Below are 18,957 nucleotides of genomic sequence, written 5' to 3'. Positions count from 1 at the left end.
CCTTTTTTTTTATTTAAGCAGATATATATTAATATTGCCATTGTCCTTTAGCTAAACCCGGTATAGCTCGTTTCCAGTACAGAAGGAAACAAATACATGAGCAATGAGAATACAACTAAGAACCAAAACGGGATACAACACCACATAAGAAGGTCAATGATTACTATTTACACCAGTTAAATAATGGTGTATCCAAACTAATGAGCGGAATAAAGATATCAAATCATAGGTCCAATCGGTTTATCTGGTTGTTTCTTAAAGGAACTAAAATCAGCGTTAACTTTTATTTATGATACATCATTCCAAGAAGGATAAGAACAAAAGAATAGAAAATACGAAAAGTAAAATAAGATACAGTACAATATTAAAAGGCATTAATGACGAACAAGTCCATTGGCAGATGCATTGCGCGGATAAACCTTTTTAAAACATAGATACCACTTTATTACTATAGAAAAGTGCAGTAAAGAGAACCATTATAGAATTAAGAATAGAAACAAGGAAAGTGTAAAAAAAGACAAAAACCCGAACAAAAACATCAGAAGGCCACCAATAGGTCTTCAACGGATCCAGAAAATTCGCACCAGAGCCTAGCTATAGTTTTAGTTGGCTATACAAAAATGTATACTATTTCAACAAAAAACATGTAATATATGTATACATATATATAAGAATGTACATTTCTATTTTTGATGCTTTCAGACCTTCAAATATATTTGTTATACTTTTCAAGATGAAACGGTGTATATTTTCTCCGTTCCATTTTCACTATTGCAGAGGTATTTGTTTAGTTTGATGTTTTCTTGATCTGTATCGTCGAGGTCTAATTTTCTACAAATAGAAAGAGAAATTCTTAATAAAACAATGACTATTTAAATATATACTTCTAACACTCTAACTAAACTTAAATGGACAATTTTAAATATGAAAATCATACCTAATTGCAACGAAAAAAGCTAAATGGCTTAATTTGAAATAAAAGAAGATTTTTAGATGCAACATATGAGTTCCTATCGTCCATAGTTACTGACATGGAGATAGAGAGCTTTACGCTTACTGTCATCAAATCAGAACTTTTGATACACATCATTTGCTTTAATTTATTGCTTAACAGTGAACATGTTCATTCAAAAAGCAGACAGCTTTATAATTTGAAATTAGAAACATTGGATGTGTATGATCTTTATTACTTCATTGCTTCTCCTCTATATTGTTGACCATTGTTAAATTATGGAACCTCTTATGATGCATCATCTATATTCAAAATTTCACTTGCATGATTGTTATGTGCATGTTACAGGAATAAAACGTTTTAGAACTTCAAGAAGTGCATTGTATATGTTAGGTTTTACTTTTACTTTTATGAAATGCAAGGGTTTCAATTTATTATGAACATAAATCTTTTTAAAAATAAATGAAAAAAGTATAAACAAACTCACTTTGTAAAATCTTTGGCTTCTCTTACTGTTTCGGGTAATTTCCTATTTAAGGTTTCTGGAAGGAGCAAGCAAAGTAGTCCAGCAAAAACTGAACAACCACCAAATATAACTAATGGTAAAGCTTGTCCGAATTTACCGCCAACAACATCACCCTATGAAATACAGGAAACAGTTTATGCCTAACTGGGGATATAATTAAATTCAAAAGCTGTTGAAACGAAAATACGTTAACGTTTCCGATATTTGTCCTTTTTTAAAGATTCTAATTGTGACGTCATTTGCAATTAAAACAAAGAGACGCTAACATCAAACAGGTAACGTGTTTTGTTGTATATCAAAGACTTTTACAAAACAAATTTGTTATGATATAAACACCTCCATTGAAATTAACATGGCTCGTTTAATGTTCATAAAAATTTTGTCTCAATACTACTTAACCCTTTGACAAAAATAGCAACATTTCATAAAACTGGAACCGCACTTTATCGTAAAATTTTCATTGAGCATATAGCAGTTTCATAACACTAATTTAAATCATTGAGAAGCCCAATACTTCTTTTTTAAATATCAGTCAATAAAAATATTCAGCTGATTTTTACAGAGTTATTTCCCTGTTGCGTTATATACCACCTTCAACGACGAATATATAAAATCGGCTAGTTATTCTGATCAGATTCTAAAATCTGAAGCTGATTATTCAGGAAGGTTTCCAATTTTGTTTACAGTCAGATAGTGTGTTGATTGAGCTCCAGAATGATTTTAAAATGTGTTTCATTTACTTGAATTGATTTACTGGAAGATTAAACCTGAATCAAAAACATCAAATTTGCAAGAACCAATATAACGTTCCCTCTTATTTTAATCAAAGCCCTGTGATAACCGAGACCTGAAGAAAGAAAGAGAGTATTGCGTAGGTGCCGGAATACAAAACAAAAAAAACAAACAAACAAAAAAAAACTATTTTGAAATCTATGATGACAATCGACGAAGACACCATTGAAATATTGTTGGACAATGTCATCCAAAAGAAGATGACATTGGAAGAGTTACAGAAGGTAATAAAGCACAAGGGTTTGTTCAAGGTGGTATGTAACACTAAAGAGTTACATAGTCATAATTTAAGATATTAATCATTTCAGCATGTCACAGTCATCAGAATTTGATAACTATATTAAAAACATGACTGACTGTCAAGAGGGCGATGAGAATACACAGTCAGATAAGCTATATAAGTTTTTAGCAGTTAAGGAATTAAGAGCTGCAGATTTTATATTCCTGGCAGAAGAAGAGGTAAATCCTTGGGAAAATAGTTAACAATTAAATAATTAATGAAAAGATGATATAAGATTTCAAATGAAGAAAATATTGCCAAAAATACCAGTTGAGAGGTACAAATTTCCAGAGCCATTATGCGAGAGAAATTTGATAACTCGAACAGATTTAAAACTGATATATCATATTAAGAAGGAATATTAAATTTCGAAAGGCGCCGAATTTGATTATGATAATATTTTTAACTATATAAATAGTCTGGGGACAAAGATGTTGCTTTAGATTATATGGAAATCAAATAAATTATAGCATAACAATATATTGAAACAAAAGCAATTTTAACAGCTGGATAGTATTAACCTGTGAAATGTTATCTGTCTAATTAAAAAATCATTATAGTCATCTTGTTATATAAATGAATATATAATAAATCGGATTCAAGGAAAAATTTCGCTATGAAATAGATTCAGGAATATATAATATTAATATCTTTAAAGTATAAATTGCTCATAATTACCTCCCTTTGATAAATTATGCAAATTTGTTCTACCTTTGTGAAACATCTTATAATTAAAGTGAGGTATATATTGATTGCGAGTAACTTACAGATTAGTTAATGGGACTATATTTCACAAGGTTCTGTAAAATATGATACGGCAAATATATACAGGTACATACTATCCGCATAACACAGATAGATTTTCACTGTTCTGGAAAAATTCTACCTGTGATATATCATGCCTGGAAAAAAATTACTGTGACAAATTATCCTCAGGATAAAATATCACAAAGGAAGAAATAAACCGTTACATAAATTCATTCTCAAGACTGTTATTTTTCGCAAATACCCTCAAGAACATGCTATATCTGTTTAATTACAAAGAAACTGTGATTTTTTCAGTCAAATTTTATTAGCCGTATAATCATTTATGATTATTTTTTTATGTACTAACAGCCACTGACAGTTTATATGTCTCCCTGTTTATGATAAGCTGTTACCAGATTGATTTCTACACATTGATCATCAATTTTAACTGTAGAGAGTGGATAAATATCATATAACTAGAGATTTGGTCGACTTTTTTCCTGCAGTCACATTATAGAAAATTCAAAGTAAAACATTAAAAGTCGACATCACAATCGGATTTTAACAAATGAAAAACAAATGATTTATTTTATATACAAAGGGTGCAAAAAGGGATAGATTGATGAAGTATTAGATATATATATATATATATATATATATATATATATATATATGACAATATTTTAACGAACTGTTATTATTTGATGTGAAATGTTGTTTGCGAATTTGAAAATTTTAATATATATTTACAAATATATTTCAGGTGAAGGAAGAAACAATCAGAAAAATACATGCAAAGAATATAGAGCGCTCAATTCCTAAGTATACCATCGCCTCCTTTACCAAATTAAATAAGGAAACAGAAAAGGTGGCAGATTACTGTTTTGGAAAAATTGCTATCAATGTGCAACAGAAGAAGGGATCAGGTACATTATATATCATATTAAGTCATTTTATAAGATTATTCAAAAGTCAGCTTTGAGAACATTATTTTGAAAGAATATTATTAGATGAGGTGAGACTTTATTCCCTTTTAGGGTAATTGCATACTGTGTATCTTGATTTTGTTATATTAAAATTTAGTGGGTAATTTTTTATAGTATTGAAATAAGGGAGATTATTCCAAATGACTTAATCGAATTGCAAGAAATTACTCCAAATCAGCAGAGCATTGTACATTATATTTGCACAAAACCAATAACTGTTATTTATATATGATGAAAATAAAATAACAGTACATCAGAATCAATTATCGAATATAGTTATGGTGTTTTGACTGATGTTTATGCAAATTATTAATTACAAAATTATGAAGTACAAAATTATACACATAATTGATAATGACATTAATCTGATATAAAGTGGCAATTAGTATGATTAGGTTTATTGAGTCTCATTATGTAAAGCATTAACAAATAATGAAATATGTACTTAAGAAATAATTGATGCAAGCTATACTTTATAGTAGTTTTAACATGGATAGGGAGTATATTCGTTATTATTTTTTCATGATCATTGATCAATTTTTTTGAATCTGAATAGGACAATTAAGCTAATTCATATGCCTGATAAGTATAAGTTTAAAAGCTTTTGTGTAGGCTATTCCAATAACTTCCCTTTTTTGTTTGTAAAAAAGCTAAAGGCTGGTGCTGTGAATTTCCAAAGGCAGAGTTTGAACAGCATGCATGGACTGCTGTAGTATCTAGATCAATTCTGTTAATTTCGGAATGCAACACATTCCAGTCATGATAAATGAATTGCTTACATCATGTGCACCATATAAAAGTTTTTGAAAGTGTTCTAAAGTTAAGGAAATATATTAAGTGCATGACAATTTGATAAAATTCTTTATTCTGAAGTAGTCAATAAACACACATATAACACATGTGCAAACACATATTATTGAATTTAGAGCATGGGTTTTTTCACAAAACAAAAGAAGTACATCATATGAAAATACTATCTATATTAGATCCATGCCATATATGATAATGATTATAATTAAGGAATTGTCATCATTAAGATCGTCTTTTATTGCATATCAAAGCAGAAGATATAAAAGCAATCATTACATATATGACTGTATCTCATTTTTTAGTATATGAATTTTTTATAATGTTTTTTATTTTTATTTTGCAGAGAGTCATTTCACAGACCTGCAGGAAATGCATGTTGCCCAATTTGGTAGTAAAACAGTAACAGCATTGCCAGGAAAAACAGCCAAACAATATTTTTGTTTAAAAAATTTGAATGACTTATCTGAAATTTTTAACTTATTTTGTAATGTAAACAGCATGGTTTTAATTATAAATTCAAAATTGATAAATATTATTCAATCATTTCAGGTTATCAAATGTGTTATATATGTACATTTTATAAACTCTGTTGATAAAAAGAATTTAAAAAGAAAATTCCATGCAATTGAAGAAGAGTAAGAATTGTATTTATTAAGGGTGTACGATACAGTTACATGGTGGGTAAAGAAATTGCTATTGTAAACTTTTATTTTTGCTCTGTCCAACTGTGACATATGGTGGAAAAAGGTCGAAATCTTTGTCTGATTTTCAGAATCCCCTGAATCCATTTGAATGCCTTACAAAAATTTGTCCATTGAACCCCATTTTTAGCTCACCTGGCCTAAAGGGCCAAGTGAGCTTTTCCCATCACTTGGCGTCCGGCGTCGTTAACTTTTACAAAAATCTTCTCCTCTGAAACTACTGGGCCAAATTAAACCAAACTTGGCCACAATCATCATTGGGGTATCTAGTTTAAAAATTGTGTCCGGTGACCCGACCAACCAACCAAGATGGCCGCCATGGCTAAAAATAGAACATAGGGGTAAAATGGAGTTTTTGGCTTATAACTCAAAAACCAAAGCATTTAGAGCAAATCTGACATGGGGGTTAAATTGTTTATCAGGTCAAGATCTATCTGCTCTGAAATTTTCAGATGAATCTGACAACCCGTTGTTGGGTTGCTGCCCCTGATTTGGTAATTTTAAGGAAATTTTGCTGTTTTTGGTTATTATCTTGAATATTATTATAGATAGAGATAAACTGTACACAGCAATAATGTTCAGCAAACTCAGATTTACAAATAAGTTAACATGACCAAAATGGTCAGTTGACCCCTTTAGGAGTTATTGCCCTTTATAGTCAATTTTTAACCGATTTTCGTAAACCTTAGTAATCTTTTACAAAAATCTTCTCCTCTGAAACTACTGGGCCAAATTAAACCAAACTTGGCCACAATCATCATTGGAGTATCTAGTTTAAAAATTGTAATTTGTCACCATACATAAATGTGTAGTCTACAGACCACAATTCCCTGTATACATGTTTCACTTAATGCTAATCAAAGTAAGAAAAATAACATTAGAATATGCCATTTATTGTAAAAGCTATAACATTGACATGCCTTACCTACTTCAAGTTGTGTGTTATAATCCAATTGATCATATTATATATATATATGTATGTCATGATATGTGTATTTGTTTGGATCGTTTAAGGTGGTACCCAACAATTTCACTAAAATTAATTTGGCTCGTTTTTTTCATAAAATTTTGTCAAAGTATTTACTTTGACCCTTTCACAAAAATATCAAAAATTTAAAAATTTTGAACCAACCGTTTTGTCAGAAAAATTACACTGGTTATATAGCAGTTTGACAAACACCAATTTTGATCATTGAGAAGCTTAATAAATCCCCTTACAACACAACATAATTAAAACGTTTAGCTGACTTTACAGAGTTATCTCCCTGTAGTGTTAGGTACCACCTTAAATCAGGTGTCAAACAACCGTATGTTACGGTGTGTTTGATGACTTATATTAAATTGACTATTTCAATTTTGTTCTGTTATTATACGATTCTTATACCACTTCTGTCAAGCTGTATATTATGTATATCTGCCTCTTGTAACAATGTAAACTGTCAGAGTGTACAATAAAATCTTGAAAATCTTGAAATCTTGACATAGTTTTATGATATCAAATTGTTGGCAACAGCTTTCACATAAAAATATAATACTTTACAAATCAGAATCAGTATGTTGGTTAAGTATACATTTCACTCTGTGACAAATGATTTCTTATTCTTTAGAGGCCTTCATCAGTAGTTTCTTAAAATTCGTGGTTTACTGGTTTGTTTTTGTGTGCATTCAATATCTCAGGAAATGTAGTTGGTGCTATTTTGGTGGACTAGTACTTAAAGACAGTTGATTATAAAGCAGCATTAAAAATGAGTAAGCCATCATGAAAAAAAGCTATGTTTGAATAGTTGTGAAATCAGAATCACAATATCTTGGAATGCTAGAATCTGGATAGTTTTGAATGTTAGCATCTAGACATTTTGGGATGCCAGCATCCAGACATTTCGGATGTCAACATCCAAACATTTCAGGATGTCAGCATCCAGATTTTTTGGGATACCAGCATCCAGACATTTTGGGATGCCAGCATCCAGACATTCAGGGATGCCAGCATCCAGACATTTTGGGATGCCAGCATCCGGATATTTTGGGATGCCAGCATCCGGATATTTTGGGATGCCAGCATCCAGACATTTCGGATGCCAGCATCCAAACATTTTAGGATGCCAGCATCCGGATATTTTGAGATGCCAGCATCCAGATATTTTGGGATGTCAGTTTCCGTATATGTTGGGATTCCAGAATCTATAAATAAATGGAAGTCAGCATCCAGACGTTCAGGTATTCAAAATGAAATTAAAAGAAGTACATCAGCATCTATCAAAGGTGGAGGTGCAATTTTAATCATTTTCTATATTATCCGCAGACACTTTTTTGAAATATGCTATGTACAGAAATAAGAAGTGCTTTTTATACAAAAAAAAATCACAACTACAAAAGTTATTAAATATAATCAAGAGAGCATCCATAATCTTTAAGACCCAAGAAAATCCATTATGTAGCATCTACTATTCATAGAAATAAATGAATCAGTATGATTTTTGGTAAAATGAGCATATGTTGATACTTAAACAAATGCAATATAGTAGAAATTTTCCAAAAATGGAACATGACCGTAACATTTTCTCTGGAAATTGAAAAATTTAGTAGAATACAACATAATTTTACCTTAAAAATTCAAAAATTGTCAAAAAATTGTCTTTTAGCATATGAGAATTTGAAATTTTAGTTGAGAACTCATTAGTTCATTAACAAATATTGTATTTTTTTTCAATTTAACTGCTGTACCAGCTGACAAGATTCATTTGAAAAAAAATTACACAGCAAACACTATAATAATTCCTCCATTAGTTGAACTCGAAGTGGACAATAATTATGTTGTTAAAGCACGAAATTGTGAAAGGCGTTTCATAATTTGTTAAAAATGTCTTGTACTTATGTTTGAAATTCTTGTAGATATGTTTAAAATGTTTCGTACGTATGACTACTGAATCGCGGTACACTACTGTTGTCGTTACTCAGAACGTTTAAAAGACAATTGACATCAATATAAAAAAAATCTATATAAGAACCTACTGATTGAGCTACATAAGGAGCAACCATTCCACCAATTCGTGCAATACAGGAGCTTAAACCCATTCCACTATTTCGGACCACAGTCGGGTACAATTCCATAGAATATACATAAATAAGAGCGAAAGCTGCAGATGAACCCATTTTTCCAATGATGGCCAAAGTTAAAGTCAGAGGTTGCAATTCTAAAAAAAAGAAACACAATGTTAACGAATGTGGATTACACTAAAAAAGTGTCTATTACGTATACAGAATAATTACTAGTGGGTTATATTGATTTAACGCTCATGCTAGCGTTCTTACGTTTTCGATAAACATCTGATGAATTGTTATGTTATATAGTGCTAGGGCGGTAAAATGTTAACAAATCAAAGACAGTTAGAATATGTCGCTAGTCCGTAATGCTACAACTTTGATGTACATATAATGCATAAACGATATATAGAAATATTATATTTAGTTTAACAAAATAGGACATTTATTACTTTGTTATCGCTTTAATGTTAAGTGTACATATAATATGATGCCAATGTTTATGCATGAAGAATTTCAACTGGAAATTAGGAGACGTGACATAAAAAGCCGTATAGTATAACAAGCGAGGATAGTAATGGTGAACCCATTTGATGTTTTAAAAAACAAATCTGTTATAGTGCACATTTGCAAGTTACAGACCGCAACTTCTAATAGTCAACGGCGGAGTGGTTTTTAAACGTAGCATTAGTTTTGTGGTGTCACGTCATACAAAAAACTACCAATGAAGTCCAACTATCGTGACCTACAAACCGTCATCTGTTCATTGAATTTGATATTACAGCATTATAAATTACTATGAACAACATGTTAAGTATTGGATCAGTTGACACTTCCAGAGTGTATGAGATCATCACCAGTTTTAGAGTGGTTTGTGTTACCCAGTCGTTAGTTTTAATGTAGGGATTTGTGGAATTGTGTTTCCTGTCGAATTTTGTTTTGTAGCTTACCTGGTGCATTTGGTCATGTGAGCTATTGGCTTCACTCAGCATAGTAGTTATTGCCCTTGAAAGATGATTTTTGCCATTTGTTTTGCAGAAACTGTGATAGCGTACATAATTTATTAAAATCATGTTTAACACGTATAAATGCACATTGAACAGCAAAATAAGCAATCAGTAGACTGAAAGCAAACTAAATATTACTAGTATGTTATAAACATGTAAAAATTTATGGAACTACAATCTGTCGATACCTGTAACTTCGCATTGCACAAGGTCATGGTTTTCTCTGACTGTTTACGACGTCTTTACACTGATTCAATTGAATGTTGATGTGAACGGATTTATAGTTTAGTCTTAGATGCAGGATTTTTTTATTAGTTGTTAGTGGCTTTGAATTAGCTGTCCGAAAAATGCGAGTACTCTTGTCCACTTGTATTTTTATCCATCTGATGAGTTAAGCCGTTTTAAAACGGTTTTTTTTATAGTTCTTTCTGATGTTATACTGTTATACCACTGTCCCGGATTAGGGAGAGGGTTGAGTTCCGCTAACATGATTAGCCTCGCAACATTATTTATGTATGTGCCTGTCCCAAGTCGGAATCCTGTTATTCAGTGGTTGTCGTTTGTTTACGGTTACATATTTGTTTTTCGTTCAGTTTTTTATAAATAAGACCGTGAGTTTTCCCGTTTGAATTGTTTGCCATTGTCATATCGGGGCCGTTTATAGCTGACTATGTGGTATGGGCTTTGCTCATTGTTGAAGACCCTACGATGACATATAGTTGTTAATGGCTGTGTCATTTTTGTCTCTTGTGGACAGTTGCCTCATTGACAGTCATATTACAACTTTTTTTTATATTGATCGAAGATCTTTACAAAAGCTTCAGTTAAGCTTATTAGGCTCTAACGAACATTTTTTTTTGCTCTGGGGTTGAAAGTTACTCTTCGACTTTTTATGACTTTTTGCTCTTTCCCTGGTTTGTTTTGTCTTTTTTCTGATATTTGATATGGTTTATACGGCATCTAACATTTCTCTTGAAACGAATACATCGCTTATTTTAGTTGAGATAAAAATAAACCTTACCATCACCTCCATATAGAACTGTAAATATTGTACATAGACAAGCTACACCTCCAACAACCATACAGAAACAATGCACCTTTTTTCTTCCAGCACGGTTTATTGTTGCAATTACAAACAGTTTTGCAGGAATTTCTACGATAGCTAGTATGAAAAAGTTCAGGTAAAAATTTCCAGCAATATGCATCGTTACTCCATAATATACCATAGCAACCACTACCCTGAAAGCAAGTTCTAAATAGAGTTGGATGCAATTCAAAAAATTCTATAAAACCATTTCCTGTCAAATTACAATGTACTATAGCAATTGATTCATTATTTATTTGGAGCACATGTAGTATCAATAGATTGAAAAATAAAATCACAAAAATACTGAACTCAGAGGAAAATCAATTAGGAAAGTCCATAATCACATGGCAAAATCAAATAACAAAACGCATCAAAAACGAATGGACAAGAACTCTCATATTCCTGACTTGGTACAGGCATTTTCAAATGTAGAAAATGGTGGATTAAACCTGGTTCTATTGCGCTAACCTTCTCACTTTAATAACAGTCTCATCAAATTCATCAAAATGAATGTATCGACATCAGAGTTGGGGTAATTGTAATTGTAATCGTTAATCAGCTGTAATTGATTACAATTCTTCAAGTAATCATTGTAATCATTAATCAGCCAAAAAATCTGATTACATGTAATTTAATTTAATCAATTACTTTTCAAAATACCCTGTAATCCTGATTACTTTATGATTACATTCTGATTACAATGAAAAAAATCTTTCACTTTGCTTATGGTCAGTAAAGGAAACTTTTTGTAATTCTTATTCAATTTATATTGAACATTTTAAGACAGTTTGGTTTCCTTATTTTTTTTTAAAACATGACATTTGGTTTGTATACTTCAGTAAAAAATAAACTGTTACAGTATTGAAAAGTCATCAATAGCCTAAGAAGAGACATACATTCTGGCCTTAGTAAAAGATATAGTACCTATATTCACAATTTAAAGATGTACATATATATATTTGACAATAACTGTTATAGTCAAGTAATACTTTTCTTTAATCCTTAATTATAATCTTTTGTTAATGTTGTGATTTTTGTCAACTTTGAATTGACAGGTAGAAAACCAATTAAGGTTTGTTTTTATTGCAATTACCAACTGAATATAGCTGTAGGACAATATATATGGTAAAAGATAAATCAGACAAGTGATAACTTATCCAATTAGCACAAGATTAATTAAAAGTTGGACAAATATCGTGTTTAAAATAAGCAAATTTTTGTATGTACATGTATTTGGACTGGACATGTAAAATGCAATAATTTTTAGCACTTGTATTTTGTTTACAATTTGATTAAACTGGTACAATTTCATCCATATTTTAACTCCCATAAACTATCTTGAAAAAGTCTAGAATATGTCAGAAGACAAACAGCAAATGCTTTTTATAAAGCTATATTCAATTGAAGTCAAAATAATTTAGAGATTAATGATGATAAAGTGCAATGGGTCATAACCAGTGACACAATGTTCATGTATGTATGAAGTGAACTTTTGAGGTTTATTAAATAGATGAAGTTTGAAGTTATCATTTTATAATATAGCAAACACAATGCTTTCGAAAAAATGCTATAGTTATATATTAAACGTTTATTCATTCACTTCATGCAAACTGTTTTTTTATTTAATTCATTGTAATCAGATGTAATCATGATAATTTTGCCAATGTAATCATTAATTTAATCAGACACTTTCAGAAATGATGTAATCATTAATTTAATTTAATCGTACAAATGACAAAGTAATTGTAATTTAATCAATGTAATCGGACCCATCTCTGATCGACATACCAATTATTCTTCTCTACCTTCTGAAGCACTTGAGATTAATGTTGTTTATGTTGTTCAGTTTAAGTCACATTGATGGACTTGTTTGTCTTTTTCTCGTTTTTCGTAATTTACCATTGCGTTGTGAATTTCTCTTTGAATTGTTCTACCCCTTTGTTATCATTTCTGTTTTTTTGTTGTTTATAAGATTAGCAAGTTGATTATTGATTTATATTTCAACTATTTTACAAAGGGATTTATAAAGTGTAAATACAAAAAGACAAAAAGGAAAGTGAAGGAAAATATTTCAAAAGTAACAATCTGTGTATTGGCATGCATACCCTCGTAAGATGTGATAAAGTCTACCATGAGAATACCGATAATCAAATGAATAAGACTAATGACTAATGAAATAAGTAAGACACCTAGTAATCATAAAAATGGCAGATACAAGTCCACCATGACTTAATAAAATTGTATTGTTACTAAAGACAAAAGGTCAGAAAGACATAAGGGACTGCACATAATTTGTGACAATAGGGACTATAAAAGCATGCTCCAATCAGTACTGATTATCAGGTTGTCAGCATATTGATATCGTAAGTTATGACAAGTGGTTTTATACATTCTGCGTCCTTTGAACTCTTGCTGCTAGTTGTCTCATTGTTAATTATACCTCATCTCCTTATCTAACATAATTTCAGTGAATAGTTACCAGTTCCATAGAAGTATTATTGTTCTTTTAGACATTTCTAAGGTAGAAAACAAATGATACACGTTTGCCGTCTTTGGAGTGTCTTGTGTCTGTTCATCAATTATTCTAGATGGGATCTTTTTCTTGTTGACCTTTGCTATTCGTTGTATTATTTTTTCAGCACCATCATATTTTCCCTGGCTTAATAGCCATCTAGATGATTCTGGTATCATCCTATGAGTAAAATAATACATGTATCTATATCTTATTGAAAAAAATATAATCATACTTTATAAATAGGTTTTGGCGTAAATATATCAGATAAGTTGAAAGACATCCGTCATCAGTAATACACATATAAAATTTAAAACAAAATATGAATTTAGTAGACAAAATAATATGACAATGTGCTTATTATACATCATGATGACACAATGGGAACCAGGCATGACTTTACTATTAAACGAGGTAGGTGTATACCTACCACCAATACAATAAGAAAACTGCAAACGGAGCGCTTACTGCCAGCTGAACATAAAACCAGTTACGCAGAAGATAACCCATTAATGCTATATACATTATACCAAACGAAAAGAAGATATGTATAGGAATTCCAGTAAGGACTCTCTTAGATGGTCCAACATACTCCAAACCTTTCAAGAAAAAGTAGAAAACTTATGCACTTTTTGTTTTTTTATTTCAAATATTAATAGTTAACATTAAAACAGTAAATGCTGCATGTCCTAAATATAAGGTGAATCCTTTTATAGGTTTGAAAAGAAAACTCGTTAAATTCGCAAACAAACAGAGGCTAAAATGTAGTGTTTTTATGTTGTTATTTTATTAAATTCGACTCCTTTTAGATAGGTTTATCAGGAATACTGGGAAACAAAGTTAACTAATTAAGCAAATGACTGTCATATAAAACGCGGTAGCTATATATATTCTATATCGATTTAAAAAAAATATATAACCAGATGTTATAGACTTTGGATAACCTCGAACTTTCCCTTTATTTGTAATTTGTATTTCTAATGGATATTTATTATGTAACATTTCCTTGATAATGTATCCAGTGCTTGGTAAATACATAAGGTATGGGTTACTTTGGAAATCAAATAAAAGTCATTTGTTGAGAATTTCTGAGAAAAAAATTCAAAAAGAAAAAAATTAATAGAGAAATGACCAAAACCAAAACATATCATTTTAATTAGAGCTTTAAAAGACAAACCCGACTTAAAACCTGAAAGTCATCAACCTTTTTGAATAATAGGGCTCTTCACGGTTAGTTCGGCCATATTGCATAGGGGGCAGATTTTCATAATAGAGGTAAAAATGGTGTGAAAAATACGGGAAAACATCATTAAAACAGAGCTGTTGCTTGGAAACACACATAGGATTTCCCACACTTTTTCCACCTTCTTCCAAAAAATCTGCCCCCTATCCAATATGGCCGAACTAACCGTGAAGAGCCCTATTAACTCGAATGGCATAGCAGAATGAGAAATTTAAGAATCTGAAAATTCCTTTTTACAGCTGTTTGGAAGAGACTCCTTCCTTACGGGTTATGTAAGTACATAACATAACAAGTCACACATATGATTTTGAACCAAAAATTTTTTTGACGCGTCTAAAAAAAATATACACTCCTTAATATGAAAATGTAAAATATCATTCTGTGGTATAATATAAGAATTTTATATTTTAACATTTATTTGTGGAAAAAATGATACATTATGTTATACTATATAAGGTAATCGAATCCGACATAAAGTGACATGTGGATTTTAAAATGAAATTCTATAGCACCTTGTAGATTCGAGGTGATTTAAATACACATTTATGATGTTGACCCCTTAATGTTTTGGACATTTCGTTGGTTTAGTGTCTCATTGACGTGTACGTTACATCTCCCATAATCATAAATGCATCATTGTGAATAAAAAAGATATTATCAAATTGTGGTCAAAACGTCTTCAACTTTGTTCGAAGGCCATATCAACAACGTTGAACAGCTTAGATAATCAGAACCGTCGGAAGATTGTCTTGATGAATCGGAACAATTCACAGTTCTGAAGACATATATACATACTCATGACACAACATATCATAATTCCACCGTGATGTGCAGCACCAATCATGAACTCAAGTATTACAAATACCAAAAAGGTCTGCGAGAATGCTACACCTACAGCCAGTCCTAATGTTATAATAGTTGATAACAAAAACGTTTTCTTTCTTCCAATTCTGTAAAAAAAAAGTAAATTAAAATTTAAAATAGATTATTATTTTGATTAATGTAATGATATGTTGTAAATTTTCGAGTTTTACTTAACATGAAAATGAAATATAAGATAAACTATGTCATATTGGTATACATAGTTAATGATAGTTCCGCTGTCCTCATAGTTCTCTGTAAGAAGCATGTGTTTTTGCTCCCCATCAAACGTATGAAACTTCTCTCTCTCTCTCAATCCGAGTTTCTTACTTGTCTGATAATATTCCAAAAGAGACATCACCAACAAGAACTCCTCCATAGAATAGCATCTGTGCATGTGAGGTTTTAATTGCATCATCGCAAACAAGGTTCATCTGTAAAGACACAACAATTGAAATAAATATAAAATATCTGTTAAAAAGAAATTTTTCAAATACTGTTTTATTCATATATTTCATGCAACTCGTTCTAAATGTAGTACACACAGCACCATCTCAAAGTGACATAAACGCATCTTGCGTACTAAATTACAATCCTGGTACTTTTGAACTATAATAAAACTTTAGCAGTGCCCACTTTTTTCAATGTTGTTGTTGTTTTTTTTTTTTTTAGAAAGTGTCAGGTTTAAAATCGCTGTACTCAATCTTCTCGAATATCAACGATCTTGTCTGTCCATTTTGTTTTCTTAGAATCAATACCGATATTTAATCAGAGCCAAACAGTGTTTCTTCGTATTCATAAATATCGTTTATGAAAAGAAGCAAATGACATGCTTAATAGAAAAGTAGCAAATAATAACTTGCAAGTCTTTGTTTTTTTCCCAATCTTCGTAGGTAGCACGTTATAATGAGACAATCGATGCAGTCCAGATAATTGTATTGAATAGCTTATTATGACACATACCTTTGAAGTGAAAGTTTCATGAAATGTGTTGGTATCATACACCCATTCGGAACATTTTACCATGTATCTGGTGTTATTCCTGTATAGATAGTAATGACAACGATCATACTTGTGTATCTCATCATGGGATGGTGGAATAGTTTTGTTAACAATACTGGCATGCTGGTCGTTCTGTACTTTGTAAGTATCATTGTTAAAACCAGGTATCTGACATCTAAAATATGAATTATAATATACAGGGCGATTTTTAATTGAAAAACAGATAGGTAATGTACATGCTAAAGTGTTTTTATACAATTAATATATGTTACTAGTATTCTTTTCCATGTTTATCTAAAAAAATATTATGTGATTAATGATTGGAACCTTTGGGAAGACATCAAAGGATAAATGTAAGATAGAAATAACCCAACTAAATTAAAATAGTTTTAGAAGTGTGGGGTAAAAAAAATTGAACTGTTTATTTGTCATCATTTTAAATATATCCGTATTGGTCAAACAATCTTCCTCAAATTAAGTTCAAAAGGAGGGGTCTAATATATATACAGATTGTGTTTTCAGCCTTGTATCACTATCACTGGTGATAATCCGATGGATACAATCTGTTGTAGAGTCGATACTGGTTCAAACGTACTTATATATGTATAGAAAGACGTTTTAAAATGAGACTAAAATATTTGATATGTTCCATTATAGGTAAACGTTACAGAGCTCACAAAGAAAAAAAAAACAAAACTAAGATGATTGATCGATTGGATAATTATTCAATGTTCAAGTTTAAAAAAAATGTTCATCAAATTATTTACTTGGTGTATGCTTGTACAAAATACAAGCTTCAAGGGTAATACATAACATTCGTTGGTTACATACATAAAAGGTAACATAACAAGTTTACTAAATTGTAATACGAAGATAGCCATTAATTGATAATGTGGACGTGTCTGCTTAACTTGCGTTATCTTATTAGTAGCATATTTATGTATATCTTAATATTTCGATCATTTGAGTATTTGGTGTTGATTGTATATCGTTAATTGTTTTGTATTGCTCACTTATTCCGCAGCTGTTAGAACTAGAGGAAAACTGATCATCTATGTTAAATGTATGTATCCGGGTAGGGGCGTGTCTATCGCGCATTGTGCCCTTCCGGCCAAACACGTTTGAAATCCCATATTGGTTTAATACAACTCAGACTATACATGATATTGTCCTCGTATACTTATGTTATATTTGTGGCTGAATAAATGCGCATCTGGTGCAAGAAAATTGGTACCGTTAAGTTATAACTACCACTGGGTCGATGCCTCTGCTGGTGGACTATTAGTCCCCGAGGATATCACCAGTCCAGTAGCCAGTACTTCGGTACTAGCATGAAAATACAGATTTTTTGTGTTATAAAAATTTGCTGTTATAAAATATAAGAAATTATTATAAATTAAGGAATGTATTTCCCTCATGCAAAGCTCTGATTCCTTTGATGGATTTGGCTATACTTTTTGGACCTTTTGGATTAAAGCTCTTCATCTTTTATATAAGCTTTGGATTTCAAATATTTTGGCCACGAGCATCACTGAAGAGACCTGTATTGTCGAAATGCGCATCTGGTGCAAGAAAATTGATACCGTTAATTTATAACTACAACTGGGTCGATGCCTCTGCTGGTGGACTATTAGTCCCCAAGGGTATCACCAGCCCAGTAGCCAGTACTTCGGTACTGGCATGAAAATACGGATTTTTTGTGTTATTAAAATTTGCTGTTATAAAATATAAGAAATTATTATAAATTAAGGAATGTATCTCCCTCATGCAAAGCTCTGATTTTTTTCATGGATTTGGCTATACTTTTTGGACCTTTTGGATTAAAGCTCTTCATCTTTTATATAAGCTTTGGATTTCACATATTTTGGCCACGAGCATCACTGAAGAGACATGTATTGTCAAAATGCGCATCTGGTGCAAGAAAATTGGTACCGTTAATTTATATTATTTTTATTATAACAACAACCAATTCATCCTCCTTCTCCCGATCCTTCTCATCATCTTGAAATTCATACTTTTCATCTTAACTTATTACCTGTGATCCGGAGCATGCATAACAAAGATCAACATCATCATAAAACATCCTGTACTGATAGCTGGCAAACATAGTAACAAATAGAGCCGTTTTTGGTAGTATCCAAACTCACCGATGTGTTTTAAAATATCATCAAACTTCATGCTTGCCTACAACAAAACATTCCTGTGTCATCATATGCGGATTCATCTTTCTTCTCGGAAATAAAGTTTAGTGTGATAGAGAAAAAGTAAAATCACAAAAAAACTGAACTCTGAGGATATTCAAATCAGACAGTTCCTAATAAAATGGCAAAATCAAATGATAAACTATTTCCAACGAATGAACAACAACTGTCATATTCCGGACTTGTTACAGGCATTTTCAAATGTAGA

The 18,957-nt window shown here is 31.1% G+C and overlaps 2 protein-coding genes across 2 annotated transcripts; one reads left to right on the top strand and one right to left on the bottom strand.

The window, feature by feature from the left end:
* Positions 1-270: 270 nt before the first annotated feature.
* Positions 271-18,728, bottom strand: LOC134688220 (organic cation transporter protein-like). The gene is made up of 10 exons (XM_063548706.1): positions 18,584-18,728; positions 16,510-16,723; positions 15,877-15,980; positions 15,481-15,635; positions 13,873-14,041; positions 13,410-13,622; positions 10,865-11,082; positions 8,807-8,988; positions 1,440-1,591; positions 271-831 (listed from the first exon to the last, which is right to left on the bottom strand). Exons 1-10 carry the CDS (start codon positions 18,724-18,726, stop codon positions 729-731), a joined length of 1,653 nt encoding a protein of 550 aa, XP_063404776.1. The 5' UTR covers positions 18,727-18,728; the 3' UTR covers positions 271-728.
* On the top strand, positions 2,588-6,763 carry LOC134688219 (uncharacterized). Its single transcript, XM_063548705.1, has 3 exons — positions 2,588-2,729; positions 4,061-4,223; positions 5,437-6,763. Exons 1-3 carry the CDS (start codon positions 2,619-2,621, stop codon positions 5,730-5,732), a joined length of 570 nt encoding a protein of 189 aa, XP_063404775.1. The 5' UTR covers positions 2,588-2,618; the 3' UTR covers positions 5,733-6,763.
* Positions 18,729-18,957: the final 229 nt, after the last annotated feature.

Source organism: Mytilus trossulus, chromosome 10 (assembly GCF_036588685.1).
Source record: "Mytilus trossulus isolate FHL-02 chromosome 10, PNRI_Mtr1.1.1.hap1, whole genome shotgun sequence".
Lineage (NCBI taxonomy): Eukaryota > Metazoa > Mollusca > Bivalvia > Mytilida > Mytilidae > Mytilus > Mytilus trossulus.
The sequence above is the reverse complement of the archived record's forward strand: the minus strand, read 5'-3'. Positions and strand labels throughout refer to the sequence as shown.

Coding starts and splice junctions, on each gene's coding strand:
- LOC134688219 (XM_063548705.1), top strand. CDS start 2,619: ATGACTGACTGTCAAGAGGGCGATGAGAATACACAGTCAGATAAGCTA. Junction 2,730..4,060: donor TATTCCTGGCAGAAGAAGAG/GTAAATCCTTGG, acceptor AATATATTTCAG/GTGAAGGAAGAAACAATCAG. Junction 4,224..5,436: donor GCAACAGAAGAAGGGATCAG/GTACATTATATA, acceptor TTTATTTTGCAG/AGAGTCATTTCACAGACCTG.
- LOC134688220 (XM_063548706.1), bottom strand. CDS start 18,726: ATGAAGTTTGATGATATTTTAAAACACATCGGTGAGTTTGGATACTAC. Junction 16,724..18,583: donor ATGCATGCTCCGGATCACAG/GTAATAAGTTAA, acceptor TTCATATTTTAG/ATGTCAGATACCTGGTTTTA. Junction 14,042..15,480: donor TATGATATGTTGTGTCATGA/GTATGTATATAT, acceptor TTTTCTTGAAAG/GTTTGGAGTATGTTGGACCA.